The sequence below is a fragment of the Gossypium hirsutum genome, chromosome D05 (genome assembly GCF_007990345.1).
Source record: "Gossypium hirsutum isolate 1008001.06 chromosome D05, Gossypium_hirsutum_v2.1, whole genome shotgun sequence".
In the NCBI taxonomy this organism is placed as follows: Eukaryota; Viridiplantae; Streptophyta; class Magnoliopsida; order Malvales; family Malvaceae; genus Gossypium; species Gossypium hirsutum.
In genome coordinates this window covers 17,020,785-17,042,572 of record NC_053441.1, presented here as the reverse complement: position 1 = coordinate 17,042,572, position 21,788 = coordinate 17,020,785, and the positions used below count along the sequence as shown (strand labels likewise).

The 21,788-nt window shown below is 32.8% G+C and overlaps 2 protein-coding genes across 2 annotated transcripts; one reads left to right on the top strand and one right to left on the bottom strand.

Annotated features, from left to right (window-relative positions):
• The first annotated feature begins 3,816 nt into the window (after positions 1 to 3,816).
• On the top strand, positions 3,817 to 6,017 carry LOC107941581 (cysteine proteinase 1). Its single transcript, XM_016875147.2, has 4 exons — positions 3,817 to 4,708; positions 4,815 to 4,934; positions 5,191 to 5,437; positions 5,534 to 6,017. Exons 1-4 carry the CDS (start codon positions 4,487 to 4,489, stop codon positions 5,824 to 5,826), a joined length of 882 nt encoding a protein of 293 aa, XP_016730636.2. The 5' UTR covers positions 3,817 to 4,486; the 3' UTR covers positions 5,827 to 6,017.
• Positions 6,018 to 16,619: 10,602 nt separating this feature from the next.
• On the bottom strand, positions 16,620 to 19,486 carry LOC107905484 (protein SHI RELATED SEQUENCE 5). Its single transcript, XM_016832142.2, has 2 exons — positions 17,736 to 19,486; positions 16,620 to 17,245 (listed from the first exon to the last, which is right to left on the bottom strand). The coding sequence occupies exons 1-2, from the start codon at positions 18,313 to 18,315 to the stop codon at positions 16,881 to 16,883; spliced, it is 945 nt and encodes a 314-aa protein (XP_016687631.2). The 5' UTR covers positions 18,316 to 19,486; the 3' UTR covers positions 16,620 to 16,880.
• Between the last annotated feature and the right edge of the window lie 2,302 nt (positions 19,487 to 21,788).

Below are 21,788 nucleotides of genomic sequence, written 5' to 3'. Positions count from 1 at the left end.
ATTCTTAATCCTGTTGGGCGTGAAAGCGCATCACTTAAAATACGAGAATCATGTGCACTACCTTCCCAACCAGCTAGAACATAGGAAAATTTCAAATCAAATGTAATGGCGGCCAATACATTTTGTGTCGTCCCCCCTTTACGGCTAGGGAATCTTCCTTGCATGCTAGGTGGAACGGATGCACGAATATGAGTTCCATCTAATGCTCCAATACAATCTTTAAAATAAGGATAAAACCTTGGATTTTTCTAATTTCACTAGGAGTTGACTCATAAGGTAATCTAATAACTAGTCTATACAATTTCAAAATAACTCTCAATACAACCCTAAAGTAATGGTGAACTGTCTGAGTTGATCTATAATATCTAGATCTAATCACTCGAAACCTTACATTATGACCAATTATATGTAAAAATATAATTACTTGCTCCCTAATATTGACAGATTTAGATGATTGTAACAAATTATTCCTACTAAGAATATCACATAAATTAAAAAATGTGATTGGTCTCATATTTATCACATCAATACAATGCTGGTCACCACTATATAAAATACTATTAATATAATTTTCTCTTTCATAATCTCGATTCACACGAGGGCGAGAAGCAATTTTCTTCCTAGTTTCTAATTTTTTAATCCAAAGAGCCCTAAAAGCTAAAACTAAAGCCACGACTCCGGCAATCGCCATTTGATGTTGATTACGATCCATCTACACAAAATTATGCCACACAAATATATGATCACTACAAAAAAGATGCAAGATTTTCATAAGATCACATAAAGTTACCATGACTATGCATAGTGGTATATCAAGCTAATTGCCATAATTAATACAATACTTCAATAAATGATTTGGTTAATACAATACTTCAATATATTTGATAAGCATATAATGAACAAAAAATAAAATAAGATTACTTATTTTTTCCATTAGATTAGAATTCACTAACTATTTAATTAATCACCATTAGATTAGAATTCACTACCTATTTAATTAATTATGACCAACTTTGCGAATTGTTAATGATTTCTTAAAAACTTCAAACAGCTTTGCGAATTGTTGCCTATTTGTAGGCCAAATAAAACAGCTTTGAATATTTTAATTAATATATTCTTACATAAAGTGAATAGTGGTATATTCTAGGCAATTGGGAATATTTTAAATAACAAATGCTTTGTGTCTACAAATTACATTTTGTAATAGGATTTTGCTAATATATAGTAATATCTTCTGAAACATTGGAAATAATGAATAAACTTGTCAACTATTGCACATGATACAATGTTATTATAAATAATACATTTACTAACTTTAAAGAGTGCCATAAACATGCATTTATTGTTATAAATAATACATTTACTAACTTAATCAATAAATATGGATCCAAATATATGACCTACATGATTAGTAATTCTAAACCATATATCTTAAGTATATCAAGTATTTCCTCTCCTTTTCTTCCAAGTCATATGCATATGTTGCTATCTTATCATTCAACATTCCTTTTCACCCACCATTGGTGGTGCATTTATTGAAGTGGATTATGAAGATGATCAGATTTGAAGGAATAAAGAGGATAGCTTCTCCTAGGCCATATTGTATGAGAAACCAAATTGGTACTCGTATCCTCCTTTTAAAGGAGCATCATATGTGTTCTTGGATAAAAGTTATCATATCTGACATTCAGAAAAAAAAAGAAGAAGAAAAGAAATAAGAGTTATCCTATCCAGGCCTCTGCAATACACCAAATGCATCATTCATGTAGCATCTAAGGTTTTTTATTTCCTTTTCTTTGTTGCCACTTGTGTACTAAAGCTGAGTTTATTCTAAATGCAATATATATACTTTTTAAGTATTCCCAAATCCTCTAAACCAGTTCTAAGATCAGGATAACTTCTACCATTGCCTGACTGTTACATGGTGAGCAGCTTTGGAAAAAGGTTGAGGTCCTTTTTAATGTCAGCCAAGGTTACTATTAACGCTGAAGCGTATGGTTTGAAATGGTTAAACAAGTTGTTCTAGGCCTACATGACGATTGATCATGAGTTTTCTTCATTCCTAACCCCTCAACCATAACCTTATTAACATGCGTCACAACACAATTATACTCAATTGAGACTTTTGGTCCCTTCATCCAAAGGAAGAATATTTAGGTTATTATGATTTTGGTCCCTCAAATATACTCATATTTGAGTTTTTATGTACTTTAATTTGACATAATTTATTTTTTCCTACCTTTATATTGTCATTAATTAATACAAATAGGTAATACAGCTAAAAACACCCTTTCCAACAACAACAAAAAAAATCCATATCAGCATAAAGTGTTAGCTATTTGGTAACTAATACCATAATCAAACTAGGAAGACTGAAATTTACACAGATGCTAAGCTTTCTGATAGCCCACAGCACAATAATACATTTATTCAGGATGCAATAATGAATCAAATAAATCACTGATAAATCAAACATTTAACAATGAAACTAAACCAGCTAAACAGACAAGTGATGTTAAGTATGTAAAAATGGTCAGACCAATAAACCTGTAAATTGAATGGATCGGATTTGTTTTAGATTAGATCAACTTGAGTTTTAAAATTTTTGGATTATTTCTGCTCCAGGTCTTCATTTAAGGTTTGGGAGGCTGAGGTTTTTTTATACCAGGTCAATACAAGTTCGATCATTTTGGGTCTAAGCCGATTTAGGGTTTCAGAGATAAATTCAAAGGTCTAGCTGACAACAACAGCAAGAATAGGACTCTCAAACTTTTGAAAATAATCTAAGCCTGGACGGCTACAACTAACAAAGCAAATAATCTTGTTGTGATAACAACGTATTCTAATAGTATGTGCATTCAGATTCTTTAGCAACAACATTCAAAGATATCTCAATCTTAAAATACAATCTCAATAATATTACTCATAGAGAACCAGTAGATAAATGCAATCAAGTTCCTAAATCACATTGAATAACTTAAAAACTATACTAAAATGCAACATTTTCCATTAATTTCTCAGTTACTAAGCTGAAGCATTGTTAAAAGACTCACATTGTCAATTCATTTCCAACTTACCAAGCTTAAGCAAAACACCAAGACTTGCATTACGAAAAAAATACAATATAAAGGACAAACAGAGGATAGAATTAAACATCACAGACATTACCTTATGCAAAATACAACGCGAATAAAACAGCTTAAAAACCCAACGAAAAACCATTCTCAGGGCATAGACATTACCTTGATTTTGGAATTGGGAAAAAAAGGGAGGAGGGCACAATAGGGTTAGAGATTTGGAAGACTGTAGGGCAGTAAAGCAAAAGTTAAAATTAGCAACATTATTACCCAAAAAATCAAAATACAACGCAAACAAATTATGAACATCAACGAGTAAACAAACGGTTTACCTTAAATACAAATTTGTTGGCGATTCAAAAATAAACAAACCCTTAAATGCTTGATTCTGGAACTAGGTGGAGGACCGGAGGTATACCGGAGGTATACCGGAGGTGGACCGGTGGAGGTGGATCGATGGAGGATGGAGGTAGCTTGATGCCTTGATTTTGGATTTGGGAAAAAAATGGAGGAGGGGAGATAGGGTTAGGGAAGACTGTTGGCAATAAAACAAAACACAAATGTTGTGGATACAGCTTAAAAATTAGCAACAATAGCAGAGAAGATGAGGCAGAGATGATGAGGAGCTGTGGAAATGGTTTCAAGGGTGAATAGATGAGCTGTGGAAAATGTCTTACCGATTTCTAAGGGGTAAGACATTTTCCGAAAATATGGGTTGATTTTCCCGTGTTGCGGAATTGATTCTCCAAAAGGAAAAAAAATTTTCCTCCAATCAAACATTGGAAAATGGAGAAAACCAATTCCAAAAAATATTTTCCCCTATCAAACAGACCCTAAATTTTTATTTTATTTTTAGAGTGCCACAATCTTGATTCTACCTTCACCTCTATATTATTATGATTATATCTGTTCAGATGAAAATAACTTTGGAAAATGATTTATGGATTATAGATTAAGTTTTTTTTGAAAACAATGGTATTTTCTTGTATTTGAAATATTCTAGGTAGAATTTTTTTTTAATTTTCTTAAAATCATTTAAAATTTTATTTCAATGAAAAAACAATTTTCTTTTTCCCATTTTGTTTAGTTAGATCAAGTTGTCAGGCGCCCAACCAATGAAAACAGATAACGTGTCAAAACTACTCGCAGTAATCTAGGAAGCACTGTTATAATATCTTTGTCTCTGCACATTAAACTCCTCAGTCGTTGCTTCTGCGGTGGTCGCGGAAGTCATCAGCAACGACGGCCCTCTGATACGCCAAGTGGTATCCGACGGAGTTGCCGAAGAAGATTTTGTTGACCAACTCCTCAACGCCGAGCACCACTTTACGCTGTTCAAGTCTAAGTTCAGGAAAACATACGCTACCAAGGAGGAACACGATTACCGATTGGGAGTCTTCAAGGCTAACATGCGCCGGGCCAAGCGTCATCAGCTCCTGGACCCCACTGCCGTTCACGGCGTTACGAAGTTCTCCGATTTAACTCCATCGGAGTTCCGTCGTCAGTTCCTCGGCTTGAAGCCGCTCAAACTCCCGGCTGATGCTCAAAAGGCTCCTATTCTTCCGACTGATGATTTACCCGATGACTTTGACTGGCGCGACCAAGGCGCCGTTACCGGCGTTAAAGATCAGGTACTATCAAATTTAGTTTTTTAGCTCTATTACTATGGATTAGTTAAAAAAAACTGGCCTCACTTTATCTAATATGATGGCTTTGAAACATTGCATTGATAAGCAGGGCTCGTGTGGGTCGTGCTGGTCCTTTAGTACGACTGGAGCTTTGGAGGGAGCCCATTATTTGGCGACAGGGGAGCTTGTCAGCTTGAGCGAACAGCAGCTTGTTGATTGTGATCACGAGGTTTCATTTTTTTCCCTTTCTTTTATTATTAAATCTGTAAATTGATGCTTTAGAGGAGGGAAATATCTGCCCCTTGCTGCATTTAATCCCTAGAAGATCATTTCTTGTTGTGTTTTGCATGGCTTTTTGCTGCAATTCCAGTGCCAAATTTAACTTAAAACTATCAGTGTTCTTGGTGGTTGCCTTGACTACTGCCATAAAACTCATATTAGGCGCTTTGTATCTAACAAACATCAACAATTGGGTATTTTTGCAGTGTGATCCACAAGAATATGGTGCGTGTGACTCAGGGTGTAATGGTGGGCTTATGACTACTGCTTTTGAGTACACTATAAAAGCTGGTGGACTTGAGAGAGAGAAGGACTATCCTTACACTGGGAACGCCCGTGGTCCCTGCAAATTTGACAAGACCAAAATCGCTGCCTCTGTTTCTAACTTCAGCGTCATATCCATTGATGAGGACCAAATCGCTGCAAATTTGGTTAAGCATGGCCCTCTTGCAGGTAAATTTTGATAATTCATGCCTTTTGGCTGTTGGCATCATAACTTGGTAGCCTGAATGCATATATAATATATATGGTTTGCTTTGGTTATTGCAGTGGGTATCAATGCCGTTTTCATGCAGACATACATTCACGGGGTTTCATGCCCATATATTTGTGGGAAACATTTGGACCATGGAGTCCTCCTTGTAGGGTATGGATCTGCTGGTTATGCACCGGTTCGATTTAAGAACAAGCCTTACTGGATCATAAAGAATTCATGGGGAGAAAATTGGGGGGAGAACGGATATTACAAGATCTGTAGAGGTAACAATGTTTGTGGAGTGGACTCCATGGTGTCTAGTGTATCTGCCTTGCATATTTTAAAAAGGCAGCAGCTATCACACTAGATTGGCTTTGTAACTAAATGGTAAGTAGCATTAGCATTGTTATAAATACATATATCAGTAAGTATTATTTCCCGCTATGCTGTGCCTTGAAACTCAATAACCTTATCCGTCGGAGATCGCTAATGTTCATGTTTGTGTTCTAAGACCTTTAATATATATATAAATGGAAACTATTTGTTTACTTCCGATTATATTTTAGTCACTTATATTTGAAATCTAATATTTTAGACATGAAGCCATTAAACTCACTACACGTTTAAATCATCATTTCAAACAAACTATTTTATTACCATTTTGCTATTATATTGTTACTATTTTGTTGTTAATTTTACAAGTTTGCAACGACCCGACCGACATATCTATTTACAAATGTATAAAGAATTTATTACAGGTAGAGTGTGAGACTTAAACCGGTAAAAACATTCTATTTATAATGATAAGAGGGTAAAAAAGTATTCTTTTAATTAATTGATCTTTCTGGGTTTTTTTTATTAATTCAATTTTCATTTGATTCAACAATAAATAAAATATAATTTAAACGAAATGAATTAAAAATATAAAAAAAAATGCAGTCAGATTTAATAATTATCAAATCTTCTTTTATCTAACTCGTCTTCACCAAATTGAAAAGATTTTGGTTTCAAATCAAACAAATTACGTTTTTAACCACCGTATCCTTCTGTCGCTGCAAATTTGTTGTATATGAATAAGAAATTAGAAAATAAAAGAATATGTATAAATGATATTATATATACGTTCCAAATTTACTTCATAGTTGGAAAGTAGAATTCGAATCTCTTGAAAATATTGTAGTTTTTGCTAGGAAAAATGTCATTATTTATACTAATAGTAATTAAATTTGAATATTTGTGATGATAAAATCTTGAATATATCTTTTAAATTTTATTTATTTTAAGTTTATTTTATGTATTATATTTAATTTTTGAAATAAAATATATAATGTTAAAACGGTGTATTGTCTTTTATGAATTTAAAAACAAAAAATGGTTATATACAAAGAATAAACGTATAATGATAAACATGGATTGATATAATTTTAAGATTCTCTTTGATTAGTTAAAAAAATAAAAAATGATGTTGAATTGAGTTTTAACTTATTGACATCGACATTGTTGTCGGTGCAAGAGGATGTGGGTTCGAGTGCGCTAAAACACAATATCCTCCTATTTGAGAGTTGTGAAGAGGCCATTATATAAATAAGAGAAATATTTGAGACACTATCAGTGAAGTTTTTAGACTCAATAAGAAGGATTAGAGAGGTGACAAGTGTCATATAGAGGTATTGTAAATTATTAAAAGAATATACCAAATATTTTTCTTGATATTTATTTATATAAAAATTAAATAAGGATAACTATTTAGTACACTTGTGGTCGAAAATTTTATTTTCACAAGCAGATTAAAATTTGACATGTGTCATTAAATTGCATTTAAATAGATAAAATATGTTGTAAAATCTTAACTCCGCGTGTAGAATGAAACCTTTCTATTGCCTTTTGTACAAAATAATCACCAAAAAAAAATTATCTTTATTTATACATTATCACAATTTTATGATTCCAATTATTTCAATCAATTTAAATTCACAGTTTAAAATTTTTAATTCTACATATTTTCTTGAAACGATAAATTAATTAACACAATTAACGGCTAAAAAAACTAGTGCTTATTTATTTAAAAAATTAGGGTAAACTATTAAAATAGTCATTTTTATTTATCTCTGATTACATTTTAGTCACTTATATTTGAAATGTTATTTTTTAGTCACTTATATTATGTAACAGCCCGATTTTTAGTGGTGTCGGAAATAGTGGTTTGAGGCCACTAAATCCGATGAGTAAGTTCGTAAATATTAAATAATAATATTTACGAGTCAAATGTAATTTTTTTTTTAAAATGCATTTTCGGGACTCCGTTCCGGTAAATCAGATTCGTAAGTATTTTTAATAAATATTTACGAAGCTAGTTGTGTGTAGTTAATTAGGCTTTGATAAGGTGAGCTTGACTTAATTAAGATTAATTAGATAAAAGGACTAAATTAAATTGATTGTGAAAGTTTAATTATGAAATAGAAAAAAATCAATGGACTAAATTAGTAAATAAACCAAAAATGTGACATTTGTGTGGTAATAATAAAATACATGTGTAATAAAAATATATACATACATTTATAATAATATGTATAATTTATTTATTATTTAAGTATAAGATATTTTAGATTAAAATATTATTATATTATATTAATTAATCAAAACAAAATAAAGAAATAAAATAAAAAGAACAAAGGAAACAGAAAGCTTAAAACGAAACAGAGAAGAGGAGGGAAAGAAACTAAAGGAAAAATTGGGGTTTTGAAGTTCCAAGCTCATTTGGTAAGTTAAATTAGTCTATTTTCTTATAATTTTGATGTTTTTGGAATCCTAGAACAAAATACTATTTGATTTAAGTTGAAATTTTGAAAGTTAGTAAATTTTTAGATGTTGTTCATGTTGAATTAATTGATGAATTAGGGGAATTAATTGATGAATTAGGGGTTAAATTGATTGAATTTCAAGTTACGAGTTAGCAAAGGGTTGATTTGTAAAATAAAACATAAGTTTTGAATAGTAGGGACTAAATTGAGAGAATTCATGTAGCAGCCCGATTTTGGGTCTAGTCGGAGCAGTGGTTTTGGGACCACAAATCCGACGAGAAAAAATGTAATGGCCTGAATTTTTAGAGGTGTCGGAATGGTGATTCGAGATCACTAAATTCGACAAATTGATAGAAAATATTATTAATTTAGTGAGTATAAGTTAAATGTGAAGTTAGGAAAATTTTTGAAATAGTGAATAGTGCACTAGAAATAAATATTAAAATAATTACAATCTAAAATGAGGTGTCGAGACCTCAGAGATTTTAAACCGAGCCATAAATATTTATAGCCATAAATATTTTTATAAATATTTATGGAGTGTTAAAAAGTTAGTATTAAAGTTTCGTTAAGAAATTTTAAAGTTCCGGTAATTAATTGAACAAAAACGACTAAATTATAACAAATACAAAATTTTGGGAAATGATTAAATAACTTAAATGATAAAAGGAGGAGGGCTTAATAGACCCAAAGTCTATTTGGGCTGGACGGCAAGGGTATGAAATCAGCAACAAAGTCAGGAGAATTAAGGGCAAAATTGGAATATTGCAAAATTTACTTAATAAAGTAAGGACTAAAGTGGAATTATCTAGATTTCTCTTTATTTTTCTGTATTCTCATCAGCAAAAACACCATAAAAGGGTTTCCTTAAGCTGGTTCTTCCTATTTTTACTGCAGGTAAGTTCAATTCTTGATTATTTCTTGAAAATTTTGTGTTTTTATGACTTTTACAACTAGGCCCACTTATTGTCTTCATTAGTTTTTGATTCTATGAAAGAAGTTGAAAGTTGCTATGAATACATACTGGAAGTATATGATGATTTAGCATGGAATTAGAGCTTTAAATTGTTCATATGCTAATTTTATTGAAAGAATTTATTAGAAAGTGAATGTTTGGGACCTAATAGAAAAAGAGTTTGAAGATAGGGTTATATGTGGAAATTTCGAATTTCAATAGTTGTGAAACAACTTATAATGTCTAGGTAAAGTATTAATTGAGAAAATTAGATTAATTGAGGGGTTAATTGAGAAAGAACCGAATTGCATAAACTGTGAAATTTGGGGCAAAATGGAAATCAACATTTTGCACTAAAGCAGTTTTGGACAGCAGCAGTAGTGTAACTTTGAAAAATCACCAAAAATTTTGAGAATTGAAATAGAGGGTGAATAAAATATGAAATTAAAGCTTATTGAGTCTAGTTTCTCATAGAAGAAACGGTGTAAGCAATGGAACTGTAAATCACGAGATATATTAAATTTTGTGAGACAATATCAGAATGATTTTGGGTTCCCCTGTTCTGACTTTGGAAAATTGTTAAAAATTGTACAGAAATAATTATGAGTTATAATTTATATTCTTAGAATCCTTAATGAGTATATTTTCAAAGAAAATAAAAGTAAATATCATCCAAATTTTGTACAATGAGATAATTAATTTTTAGTGAAGAGAGGTCAGAACTGTCTAGCAGTGAAACAGGAAAAACTTTAAAGAATAAACTGTACTATTTGGCTAAACCAAAAATTCTGAAATTTTTATGGTAAGAAGATATGTGAATCTAGTTTCAGAGAAAATTTACGGATCTTTATTTGGAGCTCTGTATCTCCGGATAAAAATAATTTAGTGACTCTGACTAAGAAGGACAGCTTGAATTTTACATACAAGAAAATTGTGAAAGTATGAATAATGTTGTTTAAATGTGTTATACACAATAAGGATGAGGAATGGAGAGGAGATGGAGGAAAATTGGGAAATATATGAATGATTTGTGAATAATTGGTCATATGCTTGATTATAATTGATAAACGATGAAATAGAAATGATGCTTATATTTGTACATTATTGGCCATGGTTTAAGCTCATGTGTGAAAATAAAGTTTCATAGTATGTGTGGATGGTATATTCGGTATATGATTTGGCATGAAATAATGTCATGAATGGTTTATGAATTAAAACATGTTGGTAAGCCCGATACTTGAATAAATGTTGTGCTCATCCATACTTATAATGCTTATGCTATATGTATATTTGGCTAACATATTTGGTATACATGCTTAGGCTTTGGCCAAGTAGTGGCTAGACCATGCCACGTTAAATTTATAAGTTATGCATTGATATGGTTTATTATGTGGTTAGCCCCAAAAAGAGTTATGTTTAAATACACTAGCTTGCGACTATGGTTGAATGATATGTTTATATCTTGTGTGATGTGCATAGAAAACGAGTGTGGGAAGATAATGAAAAGTAAGTTCATATGGCTGAACTTTTATGATTAATTGTTAATGTGGGAATGATATAATGTATCAATTTGTATATTGTTGTTGAATTATGATTATGGTAAAAATAAGAATAAAATGAGATTGTTTGTTCAAATTAAGGGATGCGCAGGATTGAGTACATACGTTCGGTAACCAATGATGATGAATTGACGAATAAGTCCATGGTGGATCCATGGCAAAGTGTGAAACGTAGGTATGGTATTTCAGTGAAGAAAACCATACTGAGTTGTGAAAAGTAGGTATGGTATTTCGGTAAAGAAAACCATACCGAGTTGTGAAAAGTAGGTATGCTATTTCGGTAAAGAAAAACCATACTGAGTTATAGCAATGTGAAATATTCAAACAAATCGTGGCACCAAGCAAACGATGTACTCAAATCCGTAAGACGATCCTTAATTTGACAAGTATTTGTAGTACAATTGAAGCTAAATGTTGGAATATAAGTTGACATCTGATATTGAGCTAGATTGGATAAATTCATTATTTGAGATTGTAGTTGGCAGGAAATGTTACATTATATATATTATGAAGAATTATTAAAGCATGTTAATAATTTTGAAAGTTTTAATTTAGATGAAATTTTATAACTCGGTTAAATACGTCTACAAGTGTATGTGTTTTGGTAATGCCTCGTTCCCTATTCCGGTGTTGGATACGGGTAAGGGGTGTTACAATTCAAAATTAGGGATTTATAGTGAAATTAGATAGTTAAATTAGTTTAAAGTGGGAATGGAATGAAAATATGAAATTAGTTTTGAGAATAAAAGTTAGTCTCGGTTTAGGGACTAAAGGTAAATATTGAGTAAAAATTGAAATATTTAATGTGAGATTGAATGGTGTTGTATTGATAATTTTTAATTATTTTAATTCTATAGCTAGCGTTGTACTGGAATTCTCGACTAAAAAGGGGAAAAATATAGTGACGAGGAATAGCTCGGAATTCCTAGTTTGTATTTCTATAATCCGAATCTAATCATTAATTATTGTATTTTGATTAAATGTTATAGTAAGTGATTGAGGTGAGAATTATTGTGTTTTATAATTGAAATGGATTGTCTTGATATGTGATGAAATTATATTGGTTGAATCGAATTGAATATATATATTATGAATATATATGTGTAAATGTGAAATTGTGCAAATATGATAATTGGATTGTTTTTTATATGTGTAAAATTCAGTTTTAATGCCCAAGTAGACGAAATTTAGAACTACTGGGATATTAGTGGCATGTCATTAAGGAACTTTAGCGCACTCTCTGATTATTAGCACGTTGGTGCTCTCTGATTATTAGCACGTTGGTGCTCTCTGATTATTAGCACGTTGATGCTCTCTGATTACTAGCACGACAATGCTCTCCGTTTAGCACATCTGTGCTCACTGTATAGCACTTTAGTGCTCTCTGTTCATTAGTGCATAATAATGCACATTTGTATTTGTTTCGTATATCCAGTGTGTTTTATAAAATCTACTTTGGGCTAAGAATATAATATAGTAAACTAAAAATAGAATGTGAAATATGTTGTAAATACATGAAATACATGAGTTATATATTCATAAATTGATTGTGGAATGGATAGTGCCATTTTTTAAATGTTATGTGAATAAATTATGGAAATGTATTATATATTGATGGCAATTGAGTATCGTGTGATTTTAAATGTTCAATTGTGCTTAACATTTTATTATACATATTTTATTGTTTTATTTTTTAAAAAATTCGAATTATAGAAATACCACTAAGTTTTTTCTCAGCATACGGTTTTGTTTTCCGTGTGCAGGTTAAGTACTAAAGTTTGATCACTAATTCAGCATCCAACAACGATCCCAAACTCAAATATTGTGATATTTATTTCTTTGTGTCGGTATTTACCTAGAGTATCTAAATATTAGTTATTTTGTGGTTTGATTGTAAATGAAGTTATAAGATCTATTTTGGAGAGTTTATAATTTGAATTAAAATGATGCTTTGATGACTTGTGTAGTTTAATAACTAATAGTGTAGTTTACCCTTTAAATTAAATTTATATAATGTGTCATACAAGCTTAGGAAATTTCCTAGCCGGAGATGGGTACTCAGGCGCCTCACGACCGCTGGTGATGATTGGTTAACTGTTTTTGCTCGTCTTCCCTAATTTGACTCTCTCTATTTCACCGTCGCTTTCTAGCGCTTTTTGTTGGGTGGAGTGCAAGGAAAATTGAAAATGCCTAACGACGTCGTCCCGGACGGGCCCAAAGGCATCTCATTTGTGGATCAACTGTCGCTAATTCTCTTTTCCAATTAACAAAAGCAACTCTCCAATTTATAAAGGATAAAAAAGAATGGACCCTTCTTATGACCCATTTGAATGTTTGTAATATGGGCCCAACAGGGCCAGGGAATGATTTGCAGTAAATTTATTCATTAATCTTTTTTTGCAAAAAATAGAACAGACATGTTTGATGTTCATCGGTCTTAAAGCTTCCAAGCCAATTTTGTCATGGGAATTTGGAGTTTCTCAGAACAGGTATACTCCAACAATTTATTCTTAACTAAGACAATTAGACAAAGGGAAGAAAAAACAATTTATGCATAAGAAACATTAATTCTGTAGCAATAGCAACATAAAGTCTCAAGGTTTGCGTGAATTTCATGTACTAATTTTCTTTCCGGTTATCTGCATCATAATTACATGCATAAAAATAAAAATGGCGCTTCCATTAATTCTCAAGTCCTTTTGCCAATGTTTCAGTTCGCTCAAGCCTGCAATAGGTGCAATGAGCTTTATATAGCTTCACAAGCAAAGAGCAGCCCAACAATCTGTTTAGGCATGGAAATCACAACGATCCATTCTGATGAAACAAAACCGAGTTTTTGGACCACAAAAATTTGCAGCAGAGCAGCAAACACACAGCCAATATCACAAGAGGCTACTACATGTGGATTCACAAGCTGCTGTTGACGATATGTCCTTATTCCAAAAACCTTAAATTCACAACCCTATAACAGCCTATTGTAGGATACTGGAAACCCTAGCACCATTTGTTACGCGAGACCTCAAATCGGGACCAACACTCTTTTTCAAGTGTCAGCTGTCAATTCAATAACTTGGGCAAGTTCCGGAAAAGAAAGGTAGCAACAGTGTCCCCTCTCGATGGTTAATGATTACGCCAAACTCGGTTAGCATTGGTCAGCTAAATCGGTCCTTTCCTTTACTCTCAAGTATGGCCAAGCTGAGATCTTCTGTCTCAACAGTCTCCATCAATGTTGAAACCAAATAAACCATCTTTTCTGATTTAATTCTTGTCCCAAATCGTGTGATTTATACTCACCCACATCATCAACTCATCTTACCTACCGGTTACCTAAACTAAGATTCATTGAGAATCGTATTATTAAGCTTAATATATAAAATAATTAACTTTTAAGTTGGAATTAAAGTATAAACTATCACATTAAGTTCAAGATGGTGCAATTTATATGGATAATTAAAAAATTACACGTGAACCCCCAAAAAAAACAAAAAATAATATATTAAAACAGTAAACCAAATTATTGTATTTATTTCAACCTATAAGAAATAAGTAGTTAGCTGCTTTCCTTTTTACCTTTTTTTCTAGTATTGTGGGGGATGCGCAGGAAAGTCTTGCTTTTCACTGAAGAATTAGGTGCCATATTCTTCGGATGCATCTGATTTAGGATAGCGATTGTCAATTACAAGTGGTGTCATCACGAAGAAGAAAGCATGCCGAAGCCCACATGCATTGCTGTCATTCATCAAATATTAGAAATTTTATAATTTCCCCATCGACCTCCCACATGCAAACCCTCTTTTAAAGATTTATGAATATAATTCCCTCGTCAAGTCTCTTCACATACTGTAGCCATAATTTTGTCTTCACATTTCGGTGCTTAATCAAACAAACAAATATGCTTTTGCATTTCAAAGCTTATTGTTTCAAATTCTAGAACAACAGCCAAATTTAAAAAAAAAAACCCTAACCGATAAAATTTCTATATATTTGTGTTTAAATTTCTAAAATCTATATTATTTGAATAAAATAAAAAAGAAAATTCTATTATATTCATCATTATTTGGTTCAGTATGAAAAACGTGAGGGATTTTTACATTGATGAAATGGAGGAAGGAATCCGAGAAAGAAACTTGACTCTTGCTTCGAAATAGCCAGCCATGCATGCCCCTATACCTTAAGTATGATATAATATTTTTGCCTCTTGTGATGATCTTAACCAGTACTTTATTTGAACTACCATCATTTCATAATATTTAGCACAGTAATTTAGCATGCAGAAATTTCCATTATGACTTAACTCATAGGGTAAAGATACAGTCATGAATATCAATTTTAAAATAAATTGGTCTCCGTAATTTTATGTTTCTTTTCAAATAAATCAAAAAAATAGTGACCCATGATAAAATTTGATCCTAAGAACCGTGCTTTCAAAATACTTATCCTTCAGCCTTTTCATCCACGTGGGTGTACACCTAGTATATAATTAAGACATTTGTATTGTTCCTAGTATTGCTAAAAACAATCTTTAACTTAGGAAATCGAAAAGTGCAATTTTAGTAAGGTTATGCCGATAAATTACGGTAAAGGTATTATGATAATCTTAAAACCTGACGCATTTCTATAAAGTTTTAGCTGCATGGACTTCATGCAGCGACAGTATTCTTTACTATCTACAGAACCTATTTAAACAAATACTAACTTAACTACGTATCCAACAAAGACTCGAAGCACCTCTCCAAAACAATTCCTACACCCCTCTATCAGTACAACAATTAAGGTTGTTTTCCCTATTCACCGCCATTTCAAGATCATGAAGACTCATCACCATCTAGAAAATGTTGGTCATGGTGGTGAATTCTTATACCCTCCATTAGAATTACTCTTTGAATCAAAGATTTTCCATGGTAACAAAACGATGCATTAAAGTTCCAACTTCCAATATCATTGGGATGATGACAGCCTCCGTCAATATCCTCCCTTACACTCAACAACGTCAAGTAAAAAGACGACCAGAGCACATTTTTTGAGCCAGAAACTAGTAACTTAGGAAAGTTTCATAATCTTTCTGTTTGCTTCCCCCAAGGGATAATTCTAGAAGCCTAGAAAAACAGAAGCATCTCACTAGATAGCCGCAAAGACATCAGTCTCAGGCTAAATGTAACGTGATCACATGCACAAAGTTGCAGATCAGAAGCATTAAAAGTTTTTGGCAAATGAGCAAGGGTTTTTCCCTTCTAGCAGAGGATCACATCCATGCAGGTCTATTCAAGTGCCTGCATTTCTAATTTGCAGGGGGTAATCAGTAGCTGATATAAATGCCCCATAGAAGTTGATATATTAATACGTATAAAAATACGTACATTCTCTTTCAAAAAGAGAGGGAGATGGAGGATGAGATCTTTCATGGTTTTGCTTTTTTGGAATGGAATGGATTGCCAAGATTTTCATTTGCCAATGCATGAAAGACTTGTAAAGCTGGTTCATGGGCTTCGGCTTCCTTTCTTTTTGTTTTTTTTCTTTCTCTCTCTTCCCAGTAAAGGTTTTGAGGGATTTAAAAATTGAAGAAAAAGGAGACATTAAAATTCTTTGGTTAGCCGAACACGAAACCTAGTTTTCTCGTCCCATTTCCATCCGGCACGCAGACGAATAAATGGGGAAAAGCGGCTTCGAGTTCAAAACCAACCAAATTCCAAATATACACGAAGAAACAAAAAAATAATTCACACCCAAAAAAGCGCACATCCACATGCTACATTAAGTGCGCTCAAATCGAAAAACAAAGGGCTAATCATCGATGGGAAGAATAACAAAAGCACTGGAAATCTGAATTGAAATTCGAAAACAAAAATCAACCAACGCCCTCCCCCAATATTCATATCCATCCTCAAAAGTTTAAATTCTCATTTCAATTACAATGCTCTTCGGTGGGTGTTAATTAATGTTTGACATACTAGATAATTAAAAAAAAAGGACCACAAATAAAAATGAGAACTAAAGTCCAACAATCTAGTGTCGTTTCTGACAAATGGAAGTTTTTTGCTAAAAGAAAGGGAACAGCTCCTATAGAGATCAGTGTGGAGAGTGGAACAATTGGAGACATGCCTGTAAATCAAGACCTTGGAGGTGGGAAGAATTGCGTACCGGCAATGAAAGCATTAAGTGGAGCTGGATAAAGGGAAGGGTCAATCATACTTGTGCCTGGATCGCTGGAAGTAGCTGTTGTTGTCGTTGTAGCAGCTGCTGCAGTAGTAGAAGCAGTTGTGATGAGATTGAGTTGCTGAGAGCTTTCACCGCCACTAGTATAACGACTTTCAGGGCCTCGATCGTAGAGAATTCCCTTGAATACATGACCTGCGATGTTTACAGCCGTTTGATATGCAAACTCCCCCTCTACGTCGTCCATAGCGCTTACTTTTACACAGCGGAACACTGCTGGAGAACTAACTTCGGGAGGGAATTGACCCAGTTCCAACCCTAATATTTTTCAAAGTTCAACAGCATACAAAAATAATAACGATAATAATATTAATAATCAAACTTACTAAACTGGAAAAGTAACAAAAGAAGATTTGTTTGAAAATTTTTCCCGATTTTTATGGGACATATTCGTCAGTTTTTCCAGCAAACAGTGGCAGAATTAATGGGAAAAAGAAGAAAAAAGAAAAGGAAAAGCAGTTGGTTGGGTGACTATGGAGGTGGACTTGCTCACACGCAAATGATACGGTCTTGTTGGGGCACTAGGTACTGCTGGAAGTCATTGGAATTCCTCAACAACTTACCAAATTACACTTTTGTCTATGTTTGCAAATACGCGGTTCTTGAAAATTCTCCATCATAGACCTTTACAAGGTTTCATTTCAAAAGAATCCAAAAAACTTGCATTCATGTTTTTTTCTTGCTTTTTTTTTGGGGCGGGGGGTGTCTTTTGGATTTGTCTTTGTATTGTGAACTAGTACGACTTTACCTGACGTGGTGGGGGATAAACGAGTGCAGGCAAGAGAGGGAGAACCATGATTATCTCTCTGCCTTTTGGGATTGTCTCCTCTAAACAGTTGTTGGTGTTCTTGTTGTTGATTTTGCTGCTGCTGCTGCTGCTGCTGCTGTTGTGTTTGTTGCAAAGCTGCGAGTTGTTGCTGCCTCTCTCGCCTTTTAGCAGCAGGAACCCATGTACTCTTAACGTGAGTTTGGCACTGAAACCCTCGGCTCTTGCAACAAGTCCGGCATCTCAAATGCGCACAATCTTTCTTAGCTTGGTTACCACAATCTTGACAGTTCATACCTCCTTGTCTCATAACCGTGAACCCTGCTGATCTCGAAGACGACTCATCGGAGAGATTAAATCCGGTTGTTCTTCGACTAGGACCCGCTCCAAACGACAAATTGTTGACGTTTTGCTGTTGGTAATAATACTGCGGCCATATCTCAAACCCTTTGTTGTAGATCTCCTCGTTTCTGTAAAAATAAAGGTTCTCTTCTTTATTTTCCCCTTCTTGTTTGCCTGAAGCAGCTCCTTCACGTCCACCTAGATAGAAGAAGCCAGCCATTTGTTGCACCCAAAAGCTGAAACCAATCTCAATTTTGACCAAAAATCCATAGCAGAAACACCCTATTTAGTACCCCACACCCTCCACCGCCAGATCACACTAGTGTGATGAGCTGGTTGGATTTTCCTTGGGGTCTTTATGGGTTTCAACTGTGGAAGCTTTTTCTGGTCAGTTTTTAAAGCCCACTGTTAGTCTGTGAATGTTTGTAGGGGGTTTTTTTTTGTTTTGACCCGATCTTTGCTATTTCTGCTATATCTACCCCTCTCCCCTCCCCCTCAATAACTAGAATTTAATACAAGGGCCTGTTTTAATTTCTTTTGTGATCTTTGGGTTTTTTTTTTCGACTTTTGAGGTTAAAAACTTTTAGGGTAAAAAAAACAAACGACGATGGTTTCCTGGACTTATCTCACTCCCACCCCCTCCTCTCTCCCTTCAATTCCCAGCAATAATGGCACGGAATTAGAGCCCCTGCAACGCCGCCATGAGAACTGCACCCCGCTCTCTCCTACACTCTCAGCTCATTTATTACAAAACTTGCCCACTCCTCTATTTCTGTCTAAATTCTAACAAAAAGAACAACTTGATATAAATCTTTGGTTTTTGTTGAGTAATGCAAGTGAGAAAAGAGAGAGATATAGAAGAAAAAAAAAGAAGAAAAGAAAATAAAAAAACACAAAGATGCAAGAAAATATATGTCTCTGGGCACTTCTCTACAGTCTACAGTTCACTTCCAGTTTCAATGAATCTAATCAACTAAAGGTTTGAATCTCCGCCGTTGCATGTCCATCGTACGTTCCTTATTCTCCCCACGTGGCACAGCATCAGCTTTTCCTTATTCGTCCTTGCACCGGAAAACCCGCTAGTACTTTATCTGACCGTCCTTGTAATTTGATTGATTTTCACCCCTTCTCACTCTCTCTTTTTTGCCCCTTTAATCTTCTCATATAACAAGCAATCTATTTCTTAACTAAAAAAGAAAAGCAGAAGAGAAAAAAAAAACATGGATTACTTTCACATAACATCTGTCAGTGATGTTGAATCCAACGGCGAAAAAATGTTCTGTAATGAGAATTGAGATCTTGTTAGTATGCAAAATTTCCGTGTCTGCATATGTCCCGTGCGGGTATTTTATTTTCCGTAAAACCCTCGTATTCTTCTTAAAATTCTTCATGTAATCATTTACCATTTGACCCCAAAATCTATTTATTTTTATATAAAGGAATATTAAAAAAAAACCCCTACAATTCCATTTGATAAAATACAGGTCAACACCTTTGATGTTATGTTTACCTTAAGAAATACCAATGTGGCTACATGCATGAATAATAAGAAAATATTAATTCCCAAAAATATAAGAATATAAGAATATGTTTATTTAAGAAATATCAAAGTAAGTGTATGCATAATTAAAAAAAGAGTAACCGTATGCATGAATAGTAATAATAAAAAAATAATTTAACACAACTGGTTTAATTGTCATTATAATTTGGGTTAACTTTCATGTGACTTAAAAGTTGTAGGTTTCAATCTTCATATTTGATTTGATTGATTGAATGGAAAAGAGAAGAATGTAACAACAGAAATACCAAGGTTTAAACCTTGCAAGAGTAAAATTAATTTTTTTTCTGGACGGAAATTGAATTATAATATTTTTAAATTAAAGTGTGATTTTAATTTGTATTTCACCGTTTGTTAATGGATTAAAAAAGATAATTTTTTCTTTGAGGCAAGACCCCTGCTTTCATATTAACAAAGAAATTTCAACAAATGCTTCAAGAGTGTTTATAATTTTAATTTTGAAAAATAAATATATCTAATATAATATCTTTTTTCTTCATACGCATAGTCAGTGTTACGTAATTTATTATTATATTATAATTTTAAATTAAATTGATTAATTGAATATATATTTGACTAATTCATAAATTGATATTAGTAGAGGTGAAAAAAATGGGATAGCTTTTAAATTTAATTAATGAGTACACCTATCGCGTACATAGGTTAAAGGGTAAATAAGTAAATTTTAGAAAATCATGATCATGCCTAACTAGAAAATGACTTCATGACCCAAGAACCAAAAGACAAAAGTTACCTTATAATCTTTCATAAAAAACAGAAGGTTTCTATAAACAAACAATCACGTGTAAACCGCGTGAAATTAGTTGCCACTAATTACTGGATTTTAATATTCTTTTATTTTTTTAAGGCATCTATTTCAATGAACTTAATAATTAATTCTCTGTATTTTATAAGTTTATTAAAAAGATAGATATTGATCACAAGTTTTAAAACTATTTCATACTTAAAACAAGGATCGAACTGATTAATGCATGTTAATAATGAGTACAGCAAAATATAATATAATATTAAAAAACTAAAATATACGTTATAATATATTAATATTATTTATAAAATTTTATTGGTGGAATTAAACTATTACATTTTTTTGGTTTTCTCTTTTTACTTCTGATACATTCTTTTACTGAATTCAATAAAAAATGAATTGATTGCAATTATCTTTTTTTTCTCGTCAGACATTAATTAACTTTTAAATTAATAAATTATAATTATGATTATTAACAAGACGGACGGCGGCTTTAGGTTAGTCCCAACCCTACAGTCACAGCCGCTGGACAAAACTGGCTTTGCCATGCCTAATCAAACTTTTGCTATGATAAAGTAATCATGATTATTACTAATTAATCCCCAAAAAAGGTCAATTAAATTTAATGCCGATAGTAATTAGGGGCCCGAGGAGATGAACCCTTTTTTTTTTTGTGCCTTGTTGACTAATGCTAATATAGTCGATTAGATTGTTTATTAGAATATAGTAGCAGACATGGAGCTCCTAACTTTGATGAAATATATTAAGGCTGAAGCTGATCTGCTCATGATTTTTAAAACTAGGGACCCTAAATTTTGCCTTTTTCTGGACATGAATGAAAACAACCACTACTATGACTTACTATATATCCTTCTTCGAGGTACGATGAAAGCTACCTTCTTTTTTCTTCCTTCTTTTGGAATTAAATGAGTCATTGTCTTGCAAAAGGAAAAGGTCTGTCTGGTTTTATGTAAGCACCATGCTCATGCAAATTTTGAGGAACCTAGCTAGCTTTTTTTTTGTTCCTCTTTAAATATGCTTTGTTTTCGACATTTTTTTTCTTATCTTGCATGTAATTTACTAATTTTGTTCTAAATAAAGCTTTGATGGAGCACTCACATCACTAAACTAGTTGGGAAATTAGGTTCTTTCTTGTTGCATTGCATGGCGGGGGATTTGATGGTTTTATATTTAATTAAAGAATATTTAAGACTTGGTTATTACATCATGCTTACCCCCGGAAGTTGTAATGTAATTCTTTAATAGGATTAAGAGTTGGGTGATTAATGATTTTAACTCATTGTTCCAAAAAAAGTGCTTTGGACGTCATTGAACCATTAAAGTAAAACATTTTTATCTGCAACTTGTA